The 23,360-nt window shown below is 39.6% G+C and overlaps 1 protein-coding gene across 5 annotated transcripts in view; it reads right to left on the reverse strand.

Moving 5' to 3' along the window:
- Positions 1–231: 231 nt before the first annotated feature.
- Positions 232–23,360, reverse strand: part of DAZAP1 (DAZ associated protein 1) — a 25,159-nt gene continuing 2,030 nt past the window's right edge. Inside the window, exons 1-12 of one of the 5 annotated variants that reach the window (XM_026038878.1) lie at positions 23,278–23,360; positions 19,241–19,281; positions 18,594–18,760; positions 18,233–18,298; positions 17,856–17,966; positions 16,399–16,447; positions 11,834–11,916; positions 8,301–8,454; positions 6,815–6,844; positions 6,293–6,433; positions 5,404–5,586; positions 232–1,184 (exon numbers count right to left, since the gene is read on the reverse strand). In XM_026038878.1, the coding sequence (XP_025894663.1) occupies positions 1,012–1,184; positions 5,404–5,586; positions 6,293–6,433; positions 6,815–6,844; positions 8,301–8,454; positions 11,834–11,916; positions 16,399–16,447; positions 17,856–17,966; positions 18,233–18,298; positions 18,594–18,760; positions 19,241–19,281; positions 23,278–23,309 (1,230 nt within the window). In that variant the 5' untranslated portion in view covers positions 23,310–23,360 and the 3' untranslated portion in view covers positions 232–1,011. Of the gene's footprint in view, positions 1,185–3,253; positions 3,433–5,403; positions 5,587–6,292; positions 6,434–6,814; positions 6,845–8,300; positions 8,455–11,833; positions 11,917–16,398; positions 16,448–17,855; positions 17,967–18,232; positions 18,299–18,593; positions 18,761–19,240; positions 19,282–23,277 lie in introns of those variants that run through there. The other 4 variants (XM_026038879.1, XM_026038877.1, XM_026038875.1 and 1 more) reach the window with 4 other exon arrangements.

A 23,360-nucleotide genomic window follows, 5' to 3' on the forward strand; every position in this document is an offset into this window, starting at 1 on the left:
GCAGAATGCAGTTTAAGGTGCCTTGAAGATCCAAGGTCAGATGAAGAGCAGCACTGACCCAAAGGCCAAATCCTGTTGCAAAGGCTGCTGTTACAAGACAAGATTTTCAGGGCTGCCAACTGATTTCTCATGGAAACTGAAATCCAAAAGGAACTTTTTGGTAAAAAGAAAAAATAAAATGGAGACAGTCTTGTGTTTCTAATCCAAATGTACTTCTCTTTATTCAAACCAGGGGTAATCAGTGGTTAGTGCAAAATGCACCTAAACCTTTTTGCCTGAGGGAAATCTACATCTTAACAAGGCCTCCGTTAACCCCTAATGAAATCCACAGAGGATTTTAGAGTTTGAAGCACAGACCTAATGCTGTGCTTCGTAAGTGACTCTGTGCGTCAACAAGTCTGTACCTGCCTTGTTACCAGTTCTATACCAGCAGGTAACAAAAGCAGAATACACTCAGTAGATTTCTTTCAACTCCCAGAGTTTCTGAACCATCCACCCCACCACTAATGTCAGGAGCAAGGGGGTTACAACTTACCCTCACTTCCAACAGTGCTAACGGAAACCCTGTTTTAAATTAAAAAATAAGCCAGCATACATAGTAGAAAATTTCTCTTAAAAATTTCACAATCTGTAAATGTATATATTTTTTTCTTTAAACATAAAAGTTTAACAATATACGGTAAAACAAAGGCTCAGGAAAAATAATTTCAAAAAAAAGAAACCTGAAGTTTTGAATTAAAGCTGAAGACATTTTTAAAACCCTGTAGTTTGAACCAGTGACATTTTCTTTATTTGTGCTGATGGGTTAGAGAAAGGAAAATATTTAAAAACTGCAGTCCAAACACCCACAGCTTTGCCTTCAGAAGCCATCTCCCCCACCCCCCAAAAATGTTGTTAGGTTTTTCTTCCATCAAGTATGTGATTGTCACAAGTTCAGAAGTCTGGGATTCCTGGGTTCAGCTGGTACCAGATATCCCGGTGTGGACAGAATTCCCTGATTGCCAGCACATGCTAGCGCCTGTAGGGGTGAAATCCTTGCACATTATGGTTCTGTCCTCGTCCAAAACCACTTCCTCCAGCAGGTGGGCCACTTGATGGTTGCACCGAGGGGCCTCCATAGGGAGGGGGTTGCTGGCTGGGATCAGAGAAACCTTGTCCAAAACCACTCAAGTCTTGTCCATATCCTGGGGAGAAGGGAGAAAAGGCAGTAGCATCAGCTGTCGTTATCATCCACATACAGGCAACAGCAGAGGCAAAAATTCAAACTCCACTCCCTCCCCACCATGCACAGCCTTAGGAAATACATGTAAAGATAAGCAGCTGCTTTCAGTTCTTGCCGTTATCTGCATTCACAAATAAATAGGTAATAAGCAGAAGTACTGAACAGGTATCATGAATGGTAGGTTTCACTTTCGATAAAAATCTTACCTAGGCTGGTAGTTAAACTATCATATTCCTGCTGTTCAGATGCTTACATGGAGTGGTTTGCTAGTTATCTGTCAACTCACTCTAAATAGCAGGCTTTTCTGCTAAAAAACAGCAGTGACAATTTCAGCAAAGATGAAGATGCAACACAGATGCTTCCCTGCAAACCCCACAGCTACTAAAACTGCAACACCTTACACTAACTGGGCAGATGTATTAGCCTCTGACGCTCCACTGTCATTTTCAACATCTTCCCTGGCAGGCCAAAATGTCCTTTACTGAAGGGACACACTGAGGAAGGCATCCTTAAGCTTCCTTTTAAAGAGCACTGCTTCCTGAATATCTATTAACTAGTCAGCCTCTCCTTCTGGAAAAACTCAGTTGCCAAAATCTGAACTGAAATGCAATGGGGGTAAAAGCGGTAGAGCAGAATCCAGAAGGTTGCAAATACTGCACCCCCTGCCTCCTTTGTAACGGAAGCTGTGATCCCAAGTCATCATTAAAAAGAAGCAATGTTCTTCCCCTGAAGCTTAACTCCATGGAAAAGACTCAGGTGCCTATGTGGCAAGTTCATATAAACTTATGACAAAGCCTCACCCCTCTATTGCTACTGTAGAAAAGGGCCACTACTTCTAACCTAGCAAAAGGTTAGCAGTAATAAATAAGCAGCTGCCATTCCCCCAGGTGTCCACTACCATGACAAAATGCACCAGGTTTCTGTCAGTTTTAAATCTAAAAGGGATTTAGATTAAAAGAGATCTCAAAGTTTATGCTACTGTATGCTGTCAATCAACAACTCTCCCATTTTCCTTCCTCTATAGGAAACAGAAGACTTCCATCCCCTATCTGCTTGTCCTTAACTGACCTTCTGCCTGTTCAGCGAGGTTGTGACTATCATTCTGCAACACAACCCATAGCAAAGTCCAGATCTGGGACAACTAGGGGATGGGGGCGGGGAGGGGAAATGAAGATGAAAGACTGGCTGCAATTCTTGCCACCAATATGAAAGACAACTAGATGGGTAGTAAGAACACTGAGAAACTAAGACATTTAATAAAACTACCTTTAATTAAATACAACTCTTACTCATAATAGTGGCATCAGTGCAAGCTGCTTCTATAAAAGACAGTATTAAGAAACCTAATTACTAAGTACGCTTCTGCAGCTCTGTGACTCTCTGTGCAGGTTTAACTCTCTTAATCCAAATCTGCCTGTCTCTTGGGAATTGCTACCACTAATGAGCCTTAAAGGACATCTATCACAGGCTTCTTCTATTAGCTCAAAGTGCTAATCCAGTCTTTTTTTTCCCATGCAAAGATAAGGAAGCAACCAAAAATACAATTTAATTGTATAGCAAGGGGCAAGGCTTAGAGTGAGGGAAAAAAAATCAAGCTATTGTACACTGCAGTGCTACAGCATATAGTAGTGGAAACCAGAGCTTTCAATTTGCTTATCACAAAGGAAGCCCACAGCATAAATCTGCACAAGCACAGATTTAATATGTATTCCCTTGCTGTTTTCATACCTCCTCTTACCATTCTTACATTGCACCAGCACTTCCCACAGGGAAGCAGTTCACCTGCTGTCAGAGTGCTCTGCTTTCTAAACAAGCTGTGCCAACCATTACACTTTATTGATGGAAACCAAATTCAGTTTGATTACAAGAGATAAAACCTTGCTAATGCAACAACTTAGGGAGTAAACAGCAATATCATTTATATTTTAGTCGAAAGTTTTCACTTCAGCCATCTAACGAATATACAGAACCATATCGTATCGCCCTTACTGGCAAAAGTAAACATTTGAGCCACATTTCTTCCCCCCACCCTCTTAAAAGAAGAGACCCTGCAAGAAACACAAGTTAATTTCCCAAATGCAGATATATTAAGAGCATTGGTTGTAAATAGGCACCACCTACCTAGATCTCTCACTGCTCAGCCTGACCATAAGAGTGTAAACAAAGTATTGGCGCGTAGCCTGAAGGGTCTTGAGAATAGGTACCCAGCCCTAGTAAGAAATGAGGAGACCAGGGTGACGAACCCCAAGAGAGCCCTGTACAGAGATAATTTTTGGGGTGAGGGAGACACACCCGTGTTAGTGTTTAATTTACTAGTGTTTACATTCATCCTAGCTGTAAACATAGCAGCATTTAAGATGCTGTCAAGCCAGGACAAATCTGAAAATGCCACAATGATTAGATAACTCAGTGCCCGTTTAAAGTCTAAGTTTTATGCATTTATGTAAATACATGCAGATAAGCTAGACTGCTGTTTGTACAGCAATGCTGCTAACTAATTTGCAAACACATGAAGTGCTGAAGCTCTTTAAAAAAAAGTTTAAAAGATTTTACATGTATTTTTATAAACATGTTGACAATTCTGTTAAAATAGAGAATATATTAAATATTCCTATCCCAGTTAACACTCTTACTCATATTTTCAGGCTAGGAAAGCACTCCTGAAGTGAGAAGCTAACTCCACTTACAGTATTAACAGCTAACCTTCTAAACCTCCTCCCTCACAATGTACTACTATACTTCTCTCCCCCCCTCCCCCCACCTCCCTCCCCAATACTATGAGTGCAAGTAAAAACACTTGAAATACTTCACTAGGAAATATGGCTTCTCAAATATGCAAAAGGCAAGTGGTACTACACACGCCATATACTGGAATCCAACTTAAAAAAAAAAAAATCTGAAAACCAGATCCATTTTAAACTTGAATCCCATCCAGAATTTTGACTACCTGGTGAGTTTAAACAATCGTGTACTGGTTCATATTTTATTTATTGGGTCCAACCTTTTTTCAAAGAAATAAAATAAAATATTGTAGAGACATTTTCTGGCAAAACAAGAAAAACCTCCTCCCGAATCACAATGGCAAAACTTTCTACGACAGCAACTGTGTTTATAACGCAACCAAATTTAAAACATTTCAAATCCATCAACGTAAGAACATTTGCTTGCTTTATGAATATACCTTAAAAGGTAATCTTTTTTTTTTTTTAATCTTCTACTTTATTTTTTTGAACTGTCATTTCATAACAGTTTTGGCAGGCACTTTAAAGCAAGCAATAAGGCATGCACTAACAAAACTGGGGAATTCATTCAGGTGCAGGAACAGCAGAGTCTTAAACTATGGGCCTACTGCATCTAGAAGCTGACTTCATAAAAATAACCAATTACAAGGCCTTCAAAAAGGGGAGGAGGCCACAAAGAGCTGCTTGCAAAATGCTGCTTAGGGGAGGACTGAGTCGAAAAGGAAGATGACAACTCCCATTTTTTTGTAGAGAGGAAGCAGAAATTTTATTCAGGAGCACAAATACCTGTCTTGCAACTTCAATTTTTTCAATAGTCTGCCTAGCTTAACACATACTACACTGCCTTCTATCAGCTATATAAACATGATCTGTCCCACACAAAAAAAGTACTGCCAAAACATTATAATGTGTGACATTATAATGACACACTACAACTGACAAAACTACAACTTGAGGTAGACAGGTAAACAACAAGAAAAAGCTGGCAGCTTGGGTTCTTAGTAGTTTTTGCAGCTACCCTGTACTGCTTTCCTATCAATTCTGTTCTACTATTCGGACTTTATTCATCAAGTTGTACAAACTCAGTTAATTGAAAAAGTTGACTACAAGCTCCGTGAAGCTACTACAGAAAATAGTCTTAAGTATAGATTCAGGGAGAGTGCAGATCAGTGACTTGTCCTACCACTGCACAAGTCTCTGAAGACTTTTTCACAGGAAACAAGCAATGCTTTATGGTGAAGAAAATAGCCTCTGGCCAGAATACCAGTTGATTTTAAGCATTACGTGAGAGCCGGTGGTTGGCATTTTCATCCTTTGTATGTTCCTTCAGCATTAGTAAACTGTTCCTAAATGCTGACTTTCTACCCACGTATTATGATAAAAGAAAAGCAGGAAGGGGAGAGGGGTCAAGCTGAGTTTATTTTACATGCAGTTACTTACCAAACTGACTATAGGGGAATTCTGGTTGAGCAGTTGGGGGTTTGCTCATGTCCTGAGTTGCCTGAGATGGTGGTGGTGGTGGTGGAAAAGCTAGTGGTGCTGCCCCTGGAGTGGCAGGTGGTGGGGGTACTCCAGGCGGGGCAAACTGGTCAGGTGGAGGAGGTGGAGCACCGTAACCAAAACCTGAAGCAGGAGAAAACAGCATGTGATCAAGTAGCATTGTCATAGAATCCCAGAATGGCTCAGGATGGAAGGGGCCTCTAGAGATCATCTAGTCCAACCCCATCCCACTCAAGCAGGGACACCCAGAGAGCAGGCATCAAATTCTGTGCACATGAACCGACAGACATGACAAGGACTCCACGAAGAGTTGAGGCAGCAAAGGGAGATATTCTAACAAATGGTTTCATTACAAAAGAGCCAGCAACTCTTGAATATTTTGGTGATATATTCTTTTTTAGACCAGGTTTGTGACTAGCCTTTTTGTAAGACAGTCTGAGGAGAAAGATGCTGAAATCCTATTTACGTTTCCAATACCAGTTGTGACCTTAATTCCTTAAGCTTCTCTGAAAATCCCTGCCTGTGTCCGACCCTGGTCACTGTGCAAAATTTCAACTTCTCTCACAAATGTCATAGCAGGAGTACACAATAAACTTACATTCCCTTAGCAATGCAGATTTAAACTAGAGAGTGTAACAAATTATTATTGCACCAGAGAAAGAGGTAACCCAAGTAACTGACAAAAACGACGATATTTGGCTATAGCTCAGAATACCCCATCTAGCCAAAGCATCTACAGGAATATAAAAAGGAAGAAAAAGCCAAGAGAAATGAGCAAAGGTCAAAAGGAGTTCAGCGATGCATAGTACTTGAACTGACAGTCACTTACTAAACGGTGGAGGGGTACCATAGCCCTGTGGAAATCCTTGTGGAGGGGGGAATCCTCCAGGAGGTGTAGAGACTATGTATGAGGTAAATGGTGGTGGTGGTGGAGGAGCTCCTCTTCCTGGAGGAGGTGGTCCATATCCACCTAGGAAATGAAGAGAATACAAGAACTAAAACAGCTCAATCACAGGGAGTTGTTCAGGAGGCATTCCCTGGGTCAGGCAAAGCTGGTGCGTTTCAGACACAGTCTGGGGCCTCCTACAAACTCTTACTGTGGGAAATACTCGTTTCATCAGTGTCCCTACTGTAAGTAATTTCAGTTTAGAACATAATTCCTGGATACTAAATTAATGCAGTTGACAATGTATTTCAGATTTCTACCAATTCATTTCTACCTCTGCCTTCTTGTTATTCTTTCGGGAGAAATTAGGGAAATTCACAAATCACTAAGAATTCTTAAACAAACTACACCCTCACTCAGTAGGATTATTTTGTCTATTACAGCAATCCTGCATAGCCTACTTACCAATTGCCTGTCCAGCTGGCACCCACATCCCTAGAACAGAACAAAAAATTAATTTATGCTTGCACTGCCACTCTATTATCAATCAGAAATGGTTTAGCGAAGATTGAGCTCACTCTGGACAGAGGCTCTCTGTGTCCCTTTCTAGCTTTATTTCTTATGGTCCCAGGGAATCATGTATATGCTATTCTGAAAACAATCTTAATCATTCACCAAATAACGCATAAAACATGTGGTAATTCCCAAAGTCAAATCAGATTCACTGTTCAAGAATTGCAAACACACCATATATAAAAAAACCTGTAACAACGTGCAAAATGCCCAAAGACTAAGAACGGCAAGACACTATATTACCAAAGCATTTTTAATGCATCAGCTTTATCATTTAGTTTTTGAACCACAAAAAAAATCTCATTTTGTATTTGTTGTAGCATTAAGATAGAAAGGCATTTAAGTTTTACATTAATCTTTCTCGTAGATTGGGTATCATTTTCTCTGCAAATAACCACACTGAAATATCTAGTTTCTCAATTTATGCAGTGGCAGATTAGCACATCTGTGGAGAATGTCAAAGCCTCAGCTGCAGCTTTCAAGTTAATAAGCACTGTGGGGAAACAGGCAGCCCCTCTGTGGGGGTATCAGTTATTGTAGCCATAGATAAAGCAGTGACGCTCCCTTTCCCTCCCATGGGTGAGAATTTCTCAGGTATCAGCACAGGCAAGCTCTACTCTGTCTAATGTTCACTCTTATTTGCCCCCTTATTTCTCCCTAAATTAACAACCCAGTCCTGTCTTCAGAATCTTGGGGGGAGTGGTGGGTGCTTATGGCAATCAAAACAAGAATACAAGTGGCTGCTCCTTTCAGTCCTGCGGGGCTCAAGCTAAATCAAGAAAATTATGCAGCGAGTGCTCCCCTGTACCACAACTGCTTGTTATTTTTCCAGACTATATTAGGCAATAAAATTCAAAGATAGTCATTTTTCTCATCCATTTCACATTTTACTTGTAGCATCCTCTGAAATTCACTGCAAATCTCATCAGTGAAACCTCATGTTTCATAAGAAAAATGTAATTACAATCCCAGGGGGTGTGGGTGTGTGTGAGGGGTCACTTTCCCACAGCTGCAGTCACAGGTTTCTCAATACCACCTCCGTATTACTGGAAAACACGTGGATTAGAGCTGGGGAAGGTAGAAGCAAACAGAAGGGGTAAAGCACTTTCTGGGACACCTGCCAGACTGAGCCCAACCCACCAACTTCCGCCCTATGTAACAAGGTTTTTTGTGGGGGGAAAAAAAGTAAAGGAACAGTCTCAGCAGACCTTGGAAGAGCTGATGCACAGAATTTTAGCGCTGCTATAAATAATCCAGCACAGTGATAGCATTGACAGAATCAGATATACTGTGATTTCCTAGTAAAACCAAACTATCCTTAGGTTTTAAAGACAAGAATCTCTTCGGATAGCAGTTCTGAGATGCGTAAAGAAAGTACCTTGAGGGCCGTATCCTTGCTGCCAGGTAGGAGGAGGTTGACCTGCCCAGCCATTGGCAGCACTTGGCATGATCCTGCTTCCCCACTGACTGGCACCTGGTGGCCCTGGAGTTTGGCTTTTGCTATCACGAGGCTCTGCACGTTTCACCTCCACCTAAACAAACAGAGTTACCATTTAGGAGAAATGATGTAGGTTAATATACCCCCCATTCCCTTCACACACACCCTTAATTATGCTTAAGTCTATACTTAGCATCTTATGTCTTATGTCTAAGTACTTAATTATTAAACTTAAGGCCAGTAATTTTAAATGTTTCTCAGGTACAATATATATGATGGTAAGACATTACATGTCTACTATCAAGGTATTTGAAACAAAACACATCCTACATATCATTTATGTTCCATCATAGTACATTATTCGTTTGCTTTAATCTTAAAACAGCAGTACCCTCTTACAACGGCTCTTCACTTAAAAAAAAACAACACAAAAAGACAAAATCTTTCAAATATTTGCCGACTATTTTAACGTTTAAGGCAGGAATTGCAAAGATGACACTTTCCATAGAAAATCTTCTGAGTAAAGAGCATGCTCTGAAAAAGGGTACTAATGCTTTAACCATTCAAAAGAGGTTTGGGGTTCATTTTCGAAGTCACAGTTTAAACCCACCCCATCTAACTACAATTTCAATTCTGCTCATACCTGAGAAACACACATTTGTTTGTGGTTTTTTTTCTCCTTTTTTTTTTTTGTTTTACTTAGATTTTATTTAAATGTCTAATGGAAGATAAAGACTTACCTTCCCCAGGCTAACGCTTAAAGAATCTCAATTAACTCAAACAATGTCAGAGGGAATGGATGTGATAAGAGAATCTTACATTACATCTAACAAAAAAGTAAACAAACATGCAAGTAATAAAAATGGACAGTTGAGTCAATAAGAAGCAAATCTTCATACTGTGTTAAGTCAGTGACAAAAGCCCTCCTGTTTTTAAAATTAGTAAGCCACAGTGCTTAACTTATTTTATTCAAAGATAAAATGTCCTAGTGTTCCAAGCCATCGAGTAAGTGCATTTGACCTACTTAAAATAAGCTGCACATTCAACATAAACCTCTCAAAAAATCCAGTTTCTGATTTAATGAAACACTCTCAGCACTCATGCATGCTGAATTAAAGGCTTTTTTATTTTATGATTAATTTTAATGGGTACCAGAGTACAAAGAAAATAAATTTCAGTCATCAATGGGGCCTGAGTAGTATGGAAAAAAATAAAGTATTCAGAATTCTTCCTGCCATGTCTTAAAAAACCATTCATGTTAGAGAACAAACAGGAAATAGGCACAAGGCAAGGACAAAGCCCCCACCCCCACCTTACTACAGATGCCCCAAGGACATTAGACATGACAGTAACCAAATCTCTGTCAGCTGAAGGCCCTTCTAGACAGGAACCAAGGGAATTTTTCAAAGGACTCAAATTAATGAGTCTTAACACATTTGCCTTGAGGGAATTCAGTTATTGCTTACAAAAGCAGAGTCCTCCTTGCAATTTTAATTTTTCCCCCTCTTTTAACAACATACGGATTCATTTCAGCAATACCTTTTTAATTACCAAAAAGCAAGAGATAGCATTTTTAAAGTAGGCAGCATTAGTCAATGAAGTGTGTGAAATATCAGAAGTTCATTAATCAACATGGAAGAATTCCATTAATTTTTCAGTGCCCATTTGGAAGCAGGGAACTGCCAAACTGAACACTGGAAAATCATTGTGCAATATTCCTAGTACTGAGGCTAAATTTCTACATCTACTTAAAAGGCAATTAACAACAACAGCAAAAAGAGATGTTGTCCATTACTCGTACCTGAGAAAACGCTGCATATTTCTACCTTTTTTTTTTCTTTTTCCTCCTCTTCATTTGGTCATTATTAGTAAGAATAAAAGAGAATAAAAGCAACAAAAAAAAACCCGTTTCACTTTGGTACTGAAATTGCTTGGGAAACACCAGAGACTGGGAAGCAGCCCTGCTGCACTGTGAGAGGTGGCAGCTCAAGAGGGAGCGCTTGGCAGGCCCACAGAGCGGCCTCGCTCCCAGCCCAGGGCCCTGCAGCAGATGCGCTGTCCCCTGCTCTGGGGAGTTTGGGCTGGCTGGCACGGCCTCTCCCTTCCGTCGTCTCTTGCTAATTTAAAAGAACGTCAAGATCTGGGGATGTACACGAGATGTGTTCATACCCATACAAAGGTAAACTTGCTCTTGTCAGTACATCTACATACAAGTGGGAGCACTCAACTGCTCAGAAGGAAAACACTGGTGATCAAGAACACACATTGAGGATCTTGATTACGTAAGCACACGGTTTCCTTCGCTTTATTCCCATTTACTAAGCAGTCAGCCCACCCCACACCCCCAAAACATGTTTACAGAAATAAAAAGCATTATGCTTTGAATAACTAACCAGACAAATTGCATTGATATGCAAAAGTACATTTCATCTGCCAGCTAAGTAAATGCTTATAAAATATAAAAATTGGCAGAGAATGCAAAAAAATTACACTGCAAGAATTTAGGCAAACTAACAGTATTCTTGGGTTTCCTTGAAGTGTCTTCACTTTAAGCTTAACAGTTTTATTGCTTATTTTAGAATTCTAGATAAGCTGTAAAGTTATAAGGCCTTAAATTTTACCAGAATTTCCAGGAGTTAATTTTTTTCTTTCAGAAGTTATGATTTTCCCTATATAAATCTTACGTGTCCTCCAATAATTTACTCTTGCTTTTATTTTTTTTTTCCACAGGTATAAGCATGTTCCTTGCTGAGTAACATCAAAGCAAGCATAAATATATCCCTATCAAACATCCTTTTGCTGACAACACAGTATGAAGATGAAACAACCAGAGGTCACTTAACTGCATTGTGGTTAAATACTATATAGAGTATGTGGATTTGTATCAAAGTCTCACAGTAAGTGACCCATTTTTTTTTAAACCAATCCTTCATGATGTTTTTTTTCTTTTTAAATATAAGACTATATAAGTAGATTGTCTCAAATAGCCTCAAAATTTGAATATCGAATACACATCTGAAGGAGTGGTATCTTAAACCAAGCCTTGAACAACTCAGATTTCACTGGGATTCCGAGTTTCAAAAAGCTGCAACAACTACCTTCTCTCCTTGCACTTGAGCAGCACACGACAGTGCTCAACACGCGAGTGACTTGTGCTCAACCAGAGCAGTCCCCAGGTCTGTAGCACAAGGCCTCCCCAAGTCTTGAGGGGGAAAACAAAGCAAAACTCACAAACCTCTCGGCCTGAGTTCTCAGGCTTTCAAGTTCTAGGTCCCCTCTAAGGGCGAAAGCACAAGCTAACTGCTTCTCACCTTTTTTAAGCAAACTCAGAAGACTTTCCCCATCTTCACAGGCAAAGCTTTGAATTTGGATTCACACTCTCTCCCCTTTAATTAAGCTTTGTTCACAGTGAAATTGCCAGTTGCCCAAGACTTGGTTCTTTCTTAAGGTAAAATAAAACTACAACTACACACTTTTTTGCCCATGATGTCGTGAAAATGCATGTTGACAGCCTGGTCCACTGATTGTTCGTCCTCGAAAGTAATAAATCCAAAACCTAGCCAACGACGAAGAGTGAATCAAGGTAGCAGGGTGTTGTGACACAAAACAGGATGATGAACAGTATTAGGGGCGGACCAAGGGTTCAAGCAGGGGTTTCAGATAACCAAGACTTGTGTTAAATTTAAAAAAAAAAAAAAAAAAAAAAAAAAAAGGTCAGTCTGAAAAAAATTTAATGGATACCTTCCATAATTAGGCAAATAATGCCCCATCTTGGTTTCACACATGCAACCTACAAACTGAGCTGGTTAACTTTTTTTTTTTTTTTGGCTTCATTTTATTCCTAACCCACCTATCAGGAGATGAAAAAAAATGCTAGTACAGTTGTAACTGTACCACACAAATAAAAACAAGGTATTTGTGGACAGCAGATTAAAGCCAAGCAATTTTGCTACTCCTGTCTTCTACTCAAAATTAGGATACCAAGAAAAAACTATTCTACCCCTGTTACCCAAAGCTGCAAAGCAACTTCCTCCCATCCCTCTCCCGCTCTTTCAATTAGGGAATATTGCCTTGGAAAATAAGAGTTATTTTTGAAATGGAGCTGTTAAAGCATGAAAAATTTTACCACTCCATGGATGAATGAGAAGCTTCAGAAACTAACAACCTACATCAGGGGTTCTCAAGTCTTTTACATCTTGTTAGAGAAAGCACTTAAGGAAGGACCTTACTGCTTCCAAACACGTCATCCGCTGGCAAATAAACAAACGTTGCTTACACAGAATACAATTTTTACTGTTATATCTCTCCATCTATTTTATTTCTCATCCCTCCTGCTGCTTTTCTCTTCAATACGTATGTATACTTTCCAGACCTCTTTCTTTTGCCTACTACATCGTTATCAGTTGCTCCAGATCCCCAAAGGTGTTCCATTTCCTTGTCATTTATGAGTAGCCTCAGTGATGGCATCTCAGCGGTTCCTATCACCAAGTGGCTTTTTACAGGACAGCGGGGAACAATGGCTGAGGAGGATGCTGGAAATAAGAGCAAGGCTCGTGACTAGCTCACGTTTTCATGGGCACGCTTTGAGAACCACTGCAGTAGGTTGCAGCTGCTGACACTGCCGAGAGAGTGGCAAAATAGTAGTTAACTTCACAGAACACTGAGGCTGGTTCATGCCATCAACCACTCATCGCTGGTGGAATAATCACATCCCAGGAAAGGTAGGAATCATGCAGTACATAAACTGTGCCATTTTTTCCATTAACTATGGGTAGAGCAATAAAATTAGAAAGAAAAAAAAGAGGTGCAGCATCAAAAGCATATGGAACATGGATGCATTTCTGCTTTTCTGAAACCCAAGATTTCCCCCTTGGTTTGCATTTTGCTTTGCAGCTAGTGCTGACAGCAGCCATATATTGCTCTAAAGCGTTAAACAGAAATACAGTATCTATAACAGTTAGTGTCTCTCTAAGCTTATCCAACTGGGTTGGGTAAGCCCAAAGAGGTCTATTGTAGAGAAGGTTTATATATAAAAAATACACAAAGATACAGGCCAAAATAAATCCCAGCAGGTCAAATTCTGCTGTCAGCAACAAGAGCAAAAGACATCACTAAAATAAAATAAAAAGGAAAAAACTTAGCATTTCCCACACACAAGAGACTGGCAGTATAAACGAAGTTTTGTTGATCTGTGATGAAAGCAGCCTCATAACCGAGGGCAGCATTTCATCACAATATATTTGTCTGAGGTTAACTAGAATTTTAAGTATTAGAGCAAAAAGAAAAGTATTAATATTAAAACACACACACTTAGTATTACAGCATTCTGTCTAAAAAGGCATGGGGAAGAAAACTGATGGATATCAGCTATATGAAGGCTGCTCCTTTAGCATTTTACAGAGAAAATTCAAGGAGAGTAGACTGAAGTATTAGATTGTGGTTTGGAAAGGGAGAAGGAAGCAGAAGAGAACACTGAGGAAGGCAGTAAAGAAAAAAAAATGTGTGAAAAGGGCCAGGCACCTCAAGATAAAGAGCAGTGAAGAAATCAATACAACGCACAGTAAAACACCAGAAATGAGAAATTTCACAAATTTTAAATTCTGTATTAGTGACAAAGTATATCATCCAATAGTTTTATTCTTTTGAAGGACGGGACTTCTTTTGAAGACTAGAGTAACAGATTGCATTTAGAAGTAAACTGAATAGATGAAACTGGACTGGAGCTAACAGGAGGACCAGAACTCAGTAAGAATCTGTAAATTACTTCACTGTGGTTGACTTAGCCAAGAACAAAAATCATGAAAAACAAAGACAGCAACAAACAAGGCTGGGGCTTCTTTTAAGGAACAAAAAGTTCAGCTGCACTTTCACTTGGACTCAAGTGAAATAATTTTCATTAAATATAGCTGGCAGGAGAGCTAACATGAATAGGTAAAGGATTGTGAGTAAGCAAAGACAAGACAAGGCACTGAAGATACAAGGTCACCTTAAGAGTTATCAAGGCAGCTCAGACACTGGCTGAAGAAGTTGAGCAAAATAAAATGCTACTACGAATTAGCGAGAGAGCTGGTTTTGCCCTTCTCTTACTAGCAAACTAGTAAAACAACATGAAGTAAATCTGTTCAAAATGTAAGGATGGTGAAGACTACAGAAGAAGGCAAAAATCAGAATGATGCGAGTGGAAAACGGCAGTGATACAGACTTCTACAATTCAATATGTCATCACTGAAGGCATTACATTCAGAGGACTTGTGTATAGACAGAATACCACTCTATATGTAACAGGATGCAGAGCAGGAAGAAGATAAAATGTCCTCTGGGATGCACAAACAAGAGTACTGGGTGTAAACCAGAAGTTCTTCCTAGCTTTCCCAGAGACTAGCAAAACTACGATTGGAGCTGCTGGCTAGTTACCACAGGATGAAAAGGGAGTCTCATAGAGCAAAAACAAAGGAACGGGATTCAAGAGCACTGTTTAAGAAGTCAGAGGAATAAAAGGAGAATCTTCTGCAGTACATTGCACACTTCAATGATTAAAGACAGACAGGTTTTCAAACTCGAACACATCTGTCATTTCCGCTTGAAACTACAATTTTTGTGGACCAGAGACTTTCCAGCATATATATTTTAGAACAGCTTTAAACAGAAGCCATTAATTCAGATCAGGCATGATGTTTTAGTACCTTTTGCTCAGAGGCTGCAAGGTCAGGATAAGTATTGGAAAGATACAGATGATGCAATAATTACTGAAATATTTCAAAACCTCAGCCACAAATTAGATACACTTATCTTGGTCTCCACTGCCTCCCCTATTAAAAATGAAATTCCCTAGAACATTTAAATGGATGAATTTATGTTCTGCTTAAATACAAGATACCTGCTGAAAGAGTATTAAGATAGCTAGGGCAAGGAAACAAACAAACAAAAAAACAAATATATTGAAACTTCGTTTACACTCCAATAAAAGACAAAGCCCGTCCCTCCTCTGACTGTGGAACTGGCCTGTACCTCTGTGATAAATTATCACCTAGAGAGAAGAAATCTAAAGAGATATCGTTAATCACAGTCAAACAATTCACAGAGAGAAAAGAGAGGGAAAAAAAAAAAAAAGAACTTACTTAACATTACCATACTTTACTATGAAACACTTAAATATGTCACTAAAAATGTATGTCTAAATTAAAAATAAAACTAAGACTTAACAGCTTAATAAATATGAAGTGGAGAATATATTCTTAATAATGGAGTCAGAGGAGAAATGAAAGTTCAGATGGCAAACTATTCTCTAGCATGTAGAACATGCTACAAGGTGGTCAGTGTAACTAAGCTTCATGTGCTTTTAGTAATATTGCCTCTTAATCGTCAGAGATGACTGATGCAATGAAAGGTGGATGACATGAAACGTGCTTCATATTTTGACCAAAAGTTACAGACTTGAACGAATAGCCTAGTGAAGCAGCCTAGTGATGTTTTACCCTCTAAAAAAAAAAAAAAAAAAAAAAAGCAGTCTCCCATAGAGGCACTAGACGTCTCATTCAAAATATACATGTCAAAAGCAATTTTATATAATGTTAAGTGTTTTTCTTCAATTTAAAGTGAAGTCATTTAACCAAAACAAAAAGCATTATGAATGGATTCTGCTGTAATCTTACATTCAGAAGCATTCTGAACTGGACCCACCCGCCATGCAACATCACCATACCTTTCATGTAGAACAGGAGGAAAGTCAGTTTGCTGATTTCCCCCAACTGCAGTATCTTAAAACCACAAGAGTGGCTCAAGTATCTAATTTCATTCAGCTAAGAACCATCAAAAAAACAAAAATGAACATGAAACACCTGACTTTAAATGCACAGATACCAACTGAAGCTGTAGATGAAGGTCTATACTTGAAGTGGTATTTGCCTAGTGAAATATTCTTTTTCCTGAGGCAACACAGAAAAAAAAAATCTACCTTTTCTGATGGTGTGAAATAGTTTGCCATCTGACTATAGGAGAGTATGAAGAAATTTCAAGGACAAACTAGATCAGCCTTTACCTCGGGGCCTCTGTTTCTCTGCGTCATAGATCATTACAACTTCAGTGACCTGGAAGAGAAAAGAGAAATTCTACTAACTATGCTACCAGGGGAGTGTTATAAGCAGTTACTACAGGCTGTTTTCCTACACTATTCACAAAGGGCAATTAAATGCTCGATGTAGCCATCAATATCAGTCTGACATAGCACAGAGAAATAAATTGGAAAGGGTGCTCTCCGAGTTCATCTATTCTAAAAAGCCTCAAACACTGCCACGTGTTTGCTTTTTTAAAGTCTCATCACACTTCAGATTTTAACTTAGCATTAAGGTTGTTAAACTGTTTATACTCGCACTACAGCCCATAGAAAACCACAAGGACACATTATTCAACACTGATGAATATATCAGCAGAGCTTCTTAAATGTACTGTCTTGAGTCTAATATTTGAGAAAGAAGCATTTTTGCTGTAAGCGTTTTCAAAATGTACAACTATGTGCTATAACGTAAACAAAAAGAGTGATGCCGTGTTTATTTCAAAGGCAGCTTTTTAAAACAGCTGTTTTAAAACATCTGTTTTAAAACAGCTCAACAGTCTTTCATGTTCACAGAGGTAGCAGAGCCACTCTGTGGCCACAAAACATCTAAGATCTCCTGCTTCTTCAGAGAGACCTGAATGAACACAGCTCATTAAGAACCCCACATTGACCTCCCAATTTTTATACTATTAAGTTCTACTACTTACTTTTAAAGGCACTTACACTTAAGGGCTGTTGCCTTCTCTAACTGGTGGAACTTAACCCTGTATCTCCCAAGCTATCCAGGGGTCAGAATTGGAAAGCCATAAGTCTGTGAGGAAGAGCCTTTAGAAATTATGCTCCACAACTGTGGAACATGCTCCCCACTTTTATTTATAACAGTCTATAGCAGATTTTCAAACTAAAAGAAAATCATTAGCCACTGCTTTTTGTGAGAGGGTTTTTTGGTTTTTTTTTTTTTTTTTTTTAAGATCATCAATGAAATGATAAGTCCAACACTGTTGATGTAGGAAGATCTTAGACATAAGTTCACTGAGTATTTACTATTGCAAAAATTCAGCAAAAAGCTTTCGTAACTGCAGAGCTGTAAGTTAGCAACGATTTGAAAGAGCAATAACTATTCGCAAAGTCAAATGAAGCAAAGGGGGTCCTCTCTCCCTTCACAAGATGGCAACAGAATAACAGAGAATCAGGCTGACTTAAAACTAGAGGGGACAGAAGATGCAAAGAAAGTTACAGGCATCAGAGCAACAGATTTTGACAAACAGCAGGAGATACCTCAAGATGATGAATGGTTACAACACTTTATCACAGAACACTTCAATATGTCATTATGGTTGTTTGTATAAATTAAACCAAAAATTGACAGTTTGACAAAGTCTGAGAAAAGGCAGCAGGGAGTTACAGCCTCTTGATAACTGCTGTGCCTCTGAATGACTCACCACTCCGAATTTCTTGAAGTATTCCCTGAGCTCAGTCTCGCCACAGTTATGAGGAATCCCACCAACAAAAATTTTATTTGATTTATTGTTATCGCTCCTGGATCCTTTCTGCTAAATTAAAGAGGAGAAAAATAATCAGAAGACAAAGTTGGTTTCTTCGTTCATTTTACACTTAAATTGACCGAGGTGAAGCAGAGGGTAATCCCCAGACTTGAATCATACTACAGTTAAAGTGAATAAACTGCACGTTTTAAATTTAGAATTTCAGTGGTTTGGGCTATAACATACACACTTTCCTTGAGAAGGCTGGAGAACTAGGAACAATATTTGGATGACCTCATATTTATGTTCAGTACAACAAAAGTATTTTTCCTTACCCATCCTTCCTTCGGCCGTGTCCTTTCTGGTTGCATCCCCCTAGGCGTACATGGCTTTGGATCAATCTGGGAAAAGTTGTAGTTTGGTCAACTCTGAGCACACAGAATCTTTTGATCTATAAAGTTATCTTTAAGGTAGCTAAATAAAGCCCTGCTAAAATTGAACTCTCTGATAAAAGCCATCCCCATATATTACTTCTACAGTGCGATACGATCAGTTAAAGCTGTCTTATTAAAATCAATAGCCAAGCAACTTTTACTTTATCAAAGCTGCAAATAAAAAGCTATAATTTAAAACAGATCTTTGAAGCAGTTAAAACTACCACACAACCAAACAAAAACCATACAACAAACAACTTACATTTCGGCCATCTAACGTATGAGGTCTGCTGGCCAGTACTGTTCCAACACAGTTAGGGTCTTTAAATTTGACAAATCCAAATCCTCGAGACTGGTTTGTCGTTTTGTCTTTCATTATTACACAGTCTACAACTTCTCCATACTGGGAGAAGTAGCTACGAAGAGTTTCTGTTGAAGAACGAACAAACAAACATACAAACAAAAATGTATTAAGCACAAACAGATACTAACTTTACCAGGCTATGTTCCTAATTACGAAGTAAAATACAAGCAAATAGTTATACAAATCCAAAATTATCTTTCAAAAATTATTCAATTTTACCTCCTCCAAACAAATCTCATGTACTCCTTTAATTCCATTCAGACAAGAAAAAATTAACATTCTAGTAAATCAATGCCCTAACAGTGGTCATTTCTTAGTAAGCTGACAACAACTTGAATATCAATTACTATCTGAAAATACATGTACAAAAAAAAAGACGTTCTGTATTAATTCATAATTTATTGAAAAATAATAGAAAAGTAATACTCTTATCCACATTTTCCTTTTCTGACAACAGTATTATCCAATGAAAAGCTATATATATATATAGAATATTTTGTTATTCATAACGGACTGGCTAAGTGACTATAGAATACACAGCTTACCTTGCGTTGTACTCCAGTCCAAGCCACCCACAAACAGTTTTCTGCAATTGAAGGTTGAATAGGGTGAATATGGTGCTACGCAGAAGACGCATCATTTTATGTAACAAAGAAATCAGCTATTCTGAATAGCCCTGGCAGTCCTGAAGCATCCAAATTATTCTGTAAGGCCTATTCTTCACTAGAAAGACACTATTCTTTGAGACAACTACCTTCTGTTTCACTAAGATCCACATAAAACTCATGCCTTCATTTTATGCACCACAAACATGAACGGAGGATTGTACGCTTATTACAAGAAAACTTATTATTTTATGAAAATACAGACATCAGAAAGGCAGAAGTTCCTCAGGGTTCTTATTCCTAGGTAGCAAAAGGACGTTAAGAAGTATTTTTAACAAAGAAACAAACAAAAAGCATCAGTGTCTGATAAGGCAAAGTCCTCAAATTGTTAACTGAAACAAGAATAAAACTTCATCCTCTCCTTTTTTATGTTATTTTTTTCAATCAAGAAAAACAAGACAGATTTATTTTTATTTACTGTCATCTCCTAGTTAAATGAAAGTGAAACTACCAAGCCTAAAATGGCAGGAAAACTTGTGAGGCAGACACAGAATAACAGAACAGCATTAATTTAGTAACTACTCATGAAACCTTCTTAATAGTCCCTAGTTCAGAAATGTCTCTAAATAGACTAGTGAGTTATGGAGAAGCCTGAAACACACAGCACGCTTGGGACAAATCTGAGTCAATACACCCTTCCAGAAGCCTAAACGTGAGTCCCGGATCATGTTAGGACATGCCACAGGACTGGATAAGCACTCCAAAGATGAGCAGTAAGATGCTAGCCTGGCTGCTTTGCAAATCTTTATCAACTTAACATGCATGGAAGATTTGGCACACCCTAATGTGCTCTATAATTAAAAGTTAGTTCAAAGGTACCTCAACATTTGGCTCTTTTTAGTAAGGAGTACCAACTTAAAAGCTCCTACTAACTTTGGAGGCCTAAGCACCAACTTAAAAGCTCTTAAGAGTTATAGAGGTCTGTATATACAAATATAGAGATAGTTTATCTTTGAGGGATTCAGTCTATTTTTTTTTTTTCTTCTGCTTTTGTCTTCTACTCTCCTTCAGACAGAGCGAAACTACAACTGAGCTAAGGGTGAGAAAACACATGTCTTAGAGGGAGCAAATAAAGTGCTCCCTTTCTCATTCACAGATACAAAAAGTACAATCCCAATGAAAAATAAACTTAACTTTTGAGAGAAGCCAGGTAAGAAGCAACAGCTAAGGGCAGTAATGGCCACTCCCCTAACAGCAGCTACCCAGGGAGAGCAGTCAGCTTCACTAGGGCCAATTCACTGAGATTCGGTCAAGCAAAAGCCTGGCAAATAGGAGCAGAGCACCTTAAGGAAGAAATCAGTAGCCCCTTTTCATTTTGATTGATTTTTCTGGAATTTTTCCTATATAAGGACCGTAATGCAACAAGCAACAATGAATAAAACTATGCCTTGAAGAGCGCATATTTACTATATAAGAAGAAAATAAGTGACCAGATGTAATATTACATGAGACAAAAGTCTTGCTCTGTCCATGTGAATTTTATTTCTAAGTCACTTCTTGATAGCTGATGCAAGTATAATCTTTAAAAAAAAAAAAAAAAAAAAAAAAAAAAAAAAAAAAAAGACCAACTATTAAGCACAGATCCTCAGAAGACCCTCTTCAGCAGCACAGAAATTTAAGTGGTAATACGCAATGGATAGTATAATTTTTGTATTATTGTAGAAGACACTGGCTGTATCTACTCTTGCATTATCATAATGCATCCAATAATAGCACAAGCAGAGCATATAAGCCATTATCACCCACCTCTTTTCAAAAGCAGCCTTACTTAAAGCAGATTAAAATGCCCAGGCCCCACATGACCATTTCCATTCCCAAACTGCAACAGAAACTGTGCAAGTTGCATCAAGGTCTTTTCGACTTGCACGTTTCACAATTAGAAGTGTTTCCTAAGGCAGGAAAATCCCCTCACCTCCCGCCTGCTAGTAAAGATCCTGTTTGAGACACGAGCCTATTCAGCACCAATATATTTTCAGCATCAAGCCATTTTCTACCAACAGCAAAATGGAAGAGTGCTCTGCATCCAGCACAGAGAGACAGGCCCATGCTTCCCAGGAGCCTCCAAACTTCCTGTCCCATATTCCATCCCTGCACACAGGACACATGCAAAAGTCTGGTCTTTTTTGTGCTATCAGTTTGAGGGAACAGTAAGTTCTGCAAAAATAGTTTTGTTTCTTTATAATCTTATACTCTGTATAGCACTAAATTAACTTTCTCATGCAGTTCATGGGTTAGAGGTTTTCTTGATCAACTACACGTTGGTTTTGGTTTTTTTTAAACAAAATTTGTCAGTTTGGCATATCAGATCCATTTAAAATACCAGCTGGTGTTCTGACAGAACATCAAGTTGTTTGTAAGAAAGGACTCTCTGCAGCTAATGTTCATCGAAACCTCCCAATTCCATTATTAATTATTTGTAGCCCCACTACCTACAGTCAAGTAAACAAAAATACAGTGTTTCCTAAGGTCAACTACTACAGCTATATGTAAATACACTGCTTCTGTTCATATGCATATACCATATCCTCTATTACAATCTTGAAAGTACTATTTTCTTTAATTCACAATAGGTCAGTACTTAATTAAAACGAACAATGTTTGTTAGTCCCCTACAAAATCACCTTAACACAGCAAGGCTTATAGCATGGGTAAATTTTTTTTAGAAAAAAAATAGCTGATAATCTATGCATAGAAAACACATTTTTTTTTTTTTAATGAGTCAAATTTGTAATTACTTATCAAGTTTAGGATTTGTATCTTGCAGCAACTTTTAAAACAGAGCTTTCCTCACAGGTACTGGCAGCTGCCTAAAATAAAACTGCAGTTTATTTTCCACTTGCCCTGTCTGGGCATTTCTGAAGAAGAAAAAAAAAAAATTAACATCGTGGCTTAAATCCAGCCCCTTTGATCGTGATAATAGCTCAAACCTGGGCAGTGTGCAACCCAGAGCAAGTCCTGCAGCCCAGTTGTCTTGGAGGAGTTATGAGGATCCTGTGTTCAGCACCCTGCAGTCTGCACTCACCTTCAAGCCTAGAACACAAGCACAGAGCGTGCCCGTGGCGCATCGCTGAATACACAAGTGAGTCACTGAGGCCCAGGATGAGAAATAATGCTGCTTTCAGAGCAAAAACTACTTTATTTAGTGTGTCCCATGCTCTATTCATTGGCCCTACCAACGGGTTATTTTCCAGCCAGTTTTCTCGCCCCTTGCGCTTTCAGGATGGCGGAGAAGCAGCACATGCTACCAGTCAGGACAAATGTGGGCCTGACGCTTGCAGCACCCTCAGAAAAGGTGACCGGCTGCAATGCTGAAACTTACTCCTTACATTATACAACGAATTACATCCATTCTGGCACCTACACAGCCAGTGCTCATCCCTAACGGTTTCTCCTTGCTCTTTTGGGTTCTACAGAGTCAAGTTTATGTTTTTATAGATTAAATATCAGCGTGCTTTTAGGAAAGCACCGCTGAAGTACAGTGATGCCCACCACATCCTCGAAGAGCTTTTAAACTGGATACCGGGCATTTCTGCTCAAATAAACCCCAAAGCCGAGGGGAGAGGGGGGCGACCGTTCTTTGTCCTGCCCCGACCCCCGTGCGGGCCGAGGCCCCACCCGCCGCCCCCGGGGCCGCCCCGAGGGTCTCCCTGCTGTCCGCCGGGGACGGCGCGGAGGACCCCCCGGGAGGAGCAGCGGGGCCCGCCATGACCTTGGGGCCGCCGCACCTGCCGCTGCCGCCGCCGCCGGTCACGTGGCCGCGCTCCCGGTGCGCAGGGACGCAGCATGGCCGTCGCGCCGGAGAGGGGGAAGCCCCGCCCCCCAGCGCCGGGCCCGCCGCGCGCGCTTCACCTCGCGCTGAGGTGAAGCGGGGGGGTGAAATGGGACCCCCCCGCCTCACGCGCCCCCCAGCTCCTCACCCGATCTCGTCGGCGCCTCCCACGCTGTTCATGGCGGCGGCTCCTCAGCAGGCCGCGCCCGGCTCTTCCTCCTCCTCCGGCGG

The sequence above is a fragment of the Nothoprocta perdicaria genome, unplaced genomic scaffold, assembly GCF_003342845.1.
Source record: "Nothoprocta perdicaria isolate Ctin4 unplaced genomic scaffold, notPer1 scaffold_218, whole genome shotgun sequence".
NCBI lineage: Eukaryota > Metazoa > Chordata > Aves > Tinamiformes > Tinamidae > Nothoprocta > Nothoprocta perdicaria.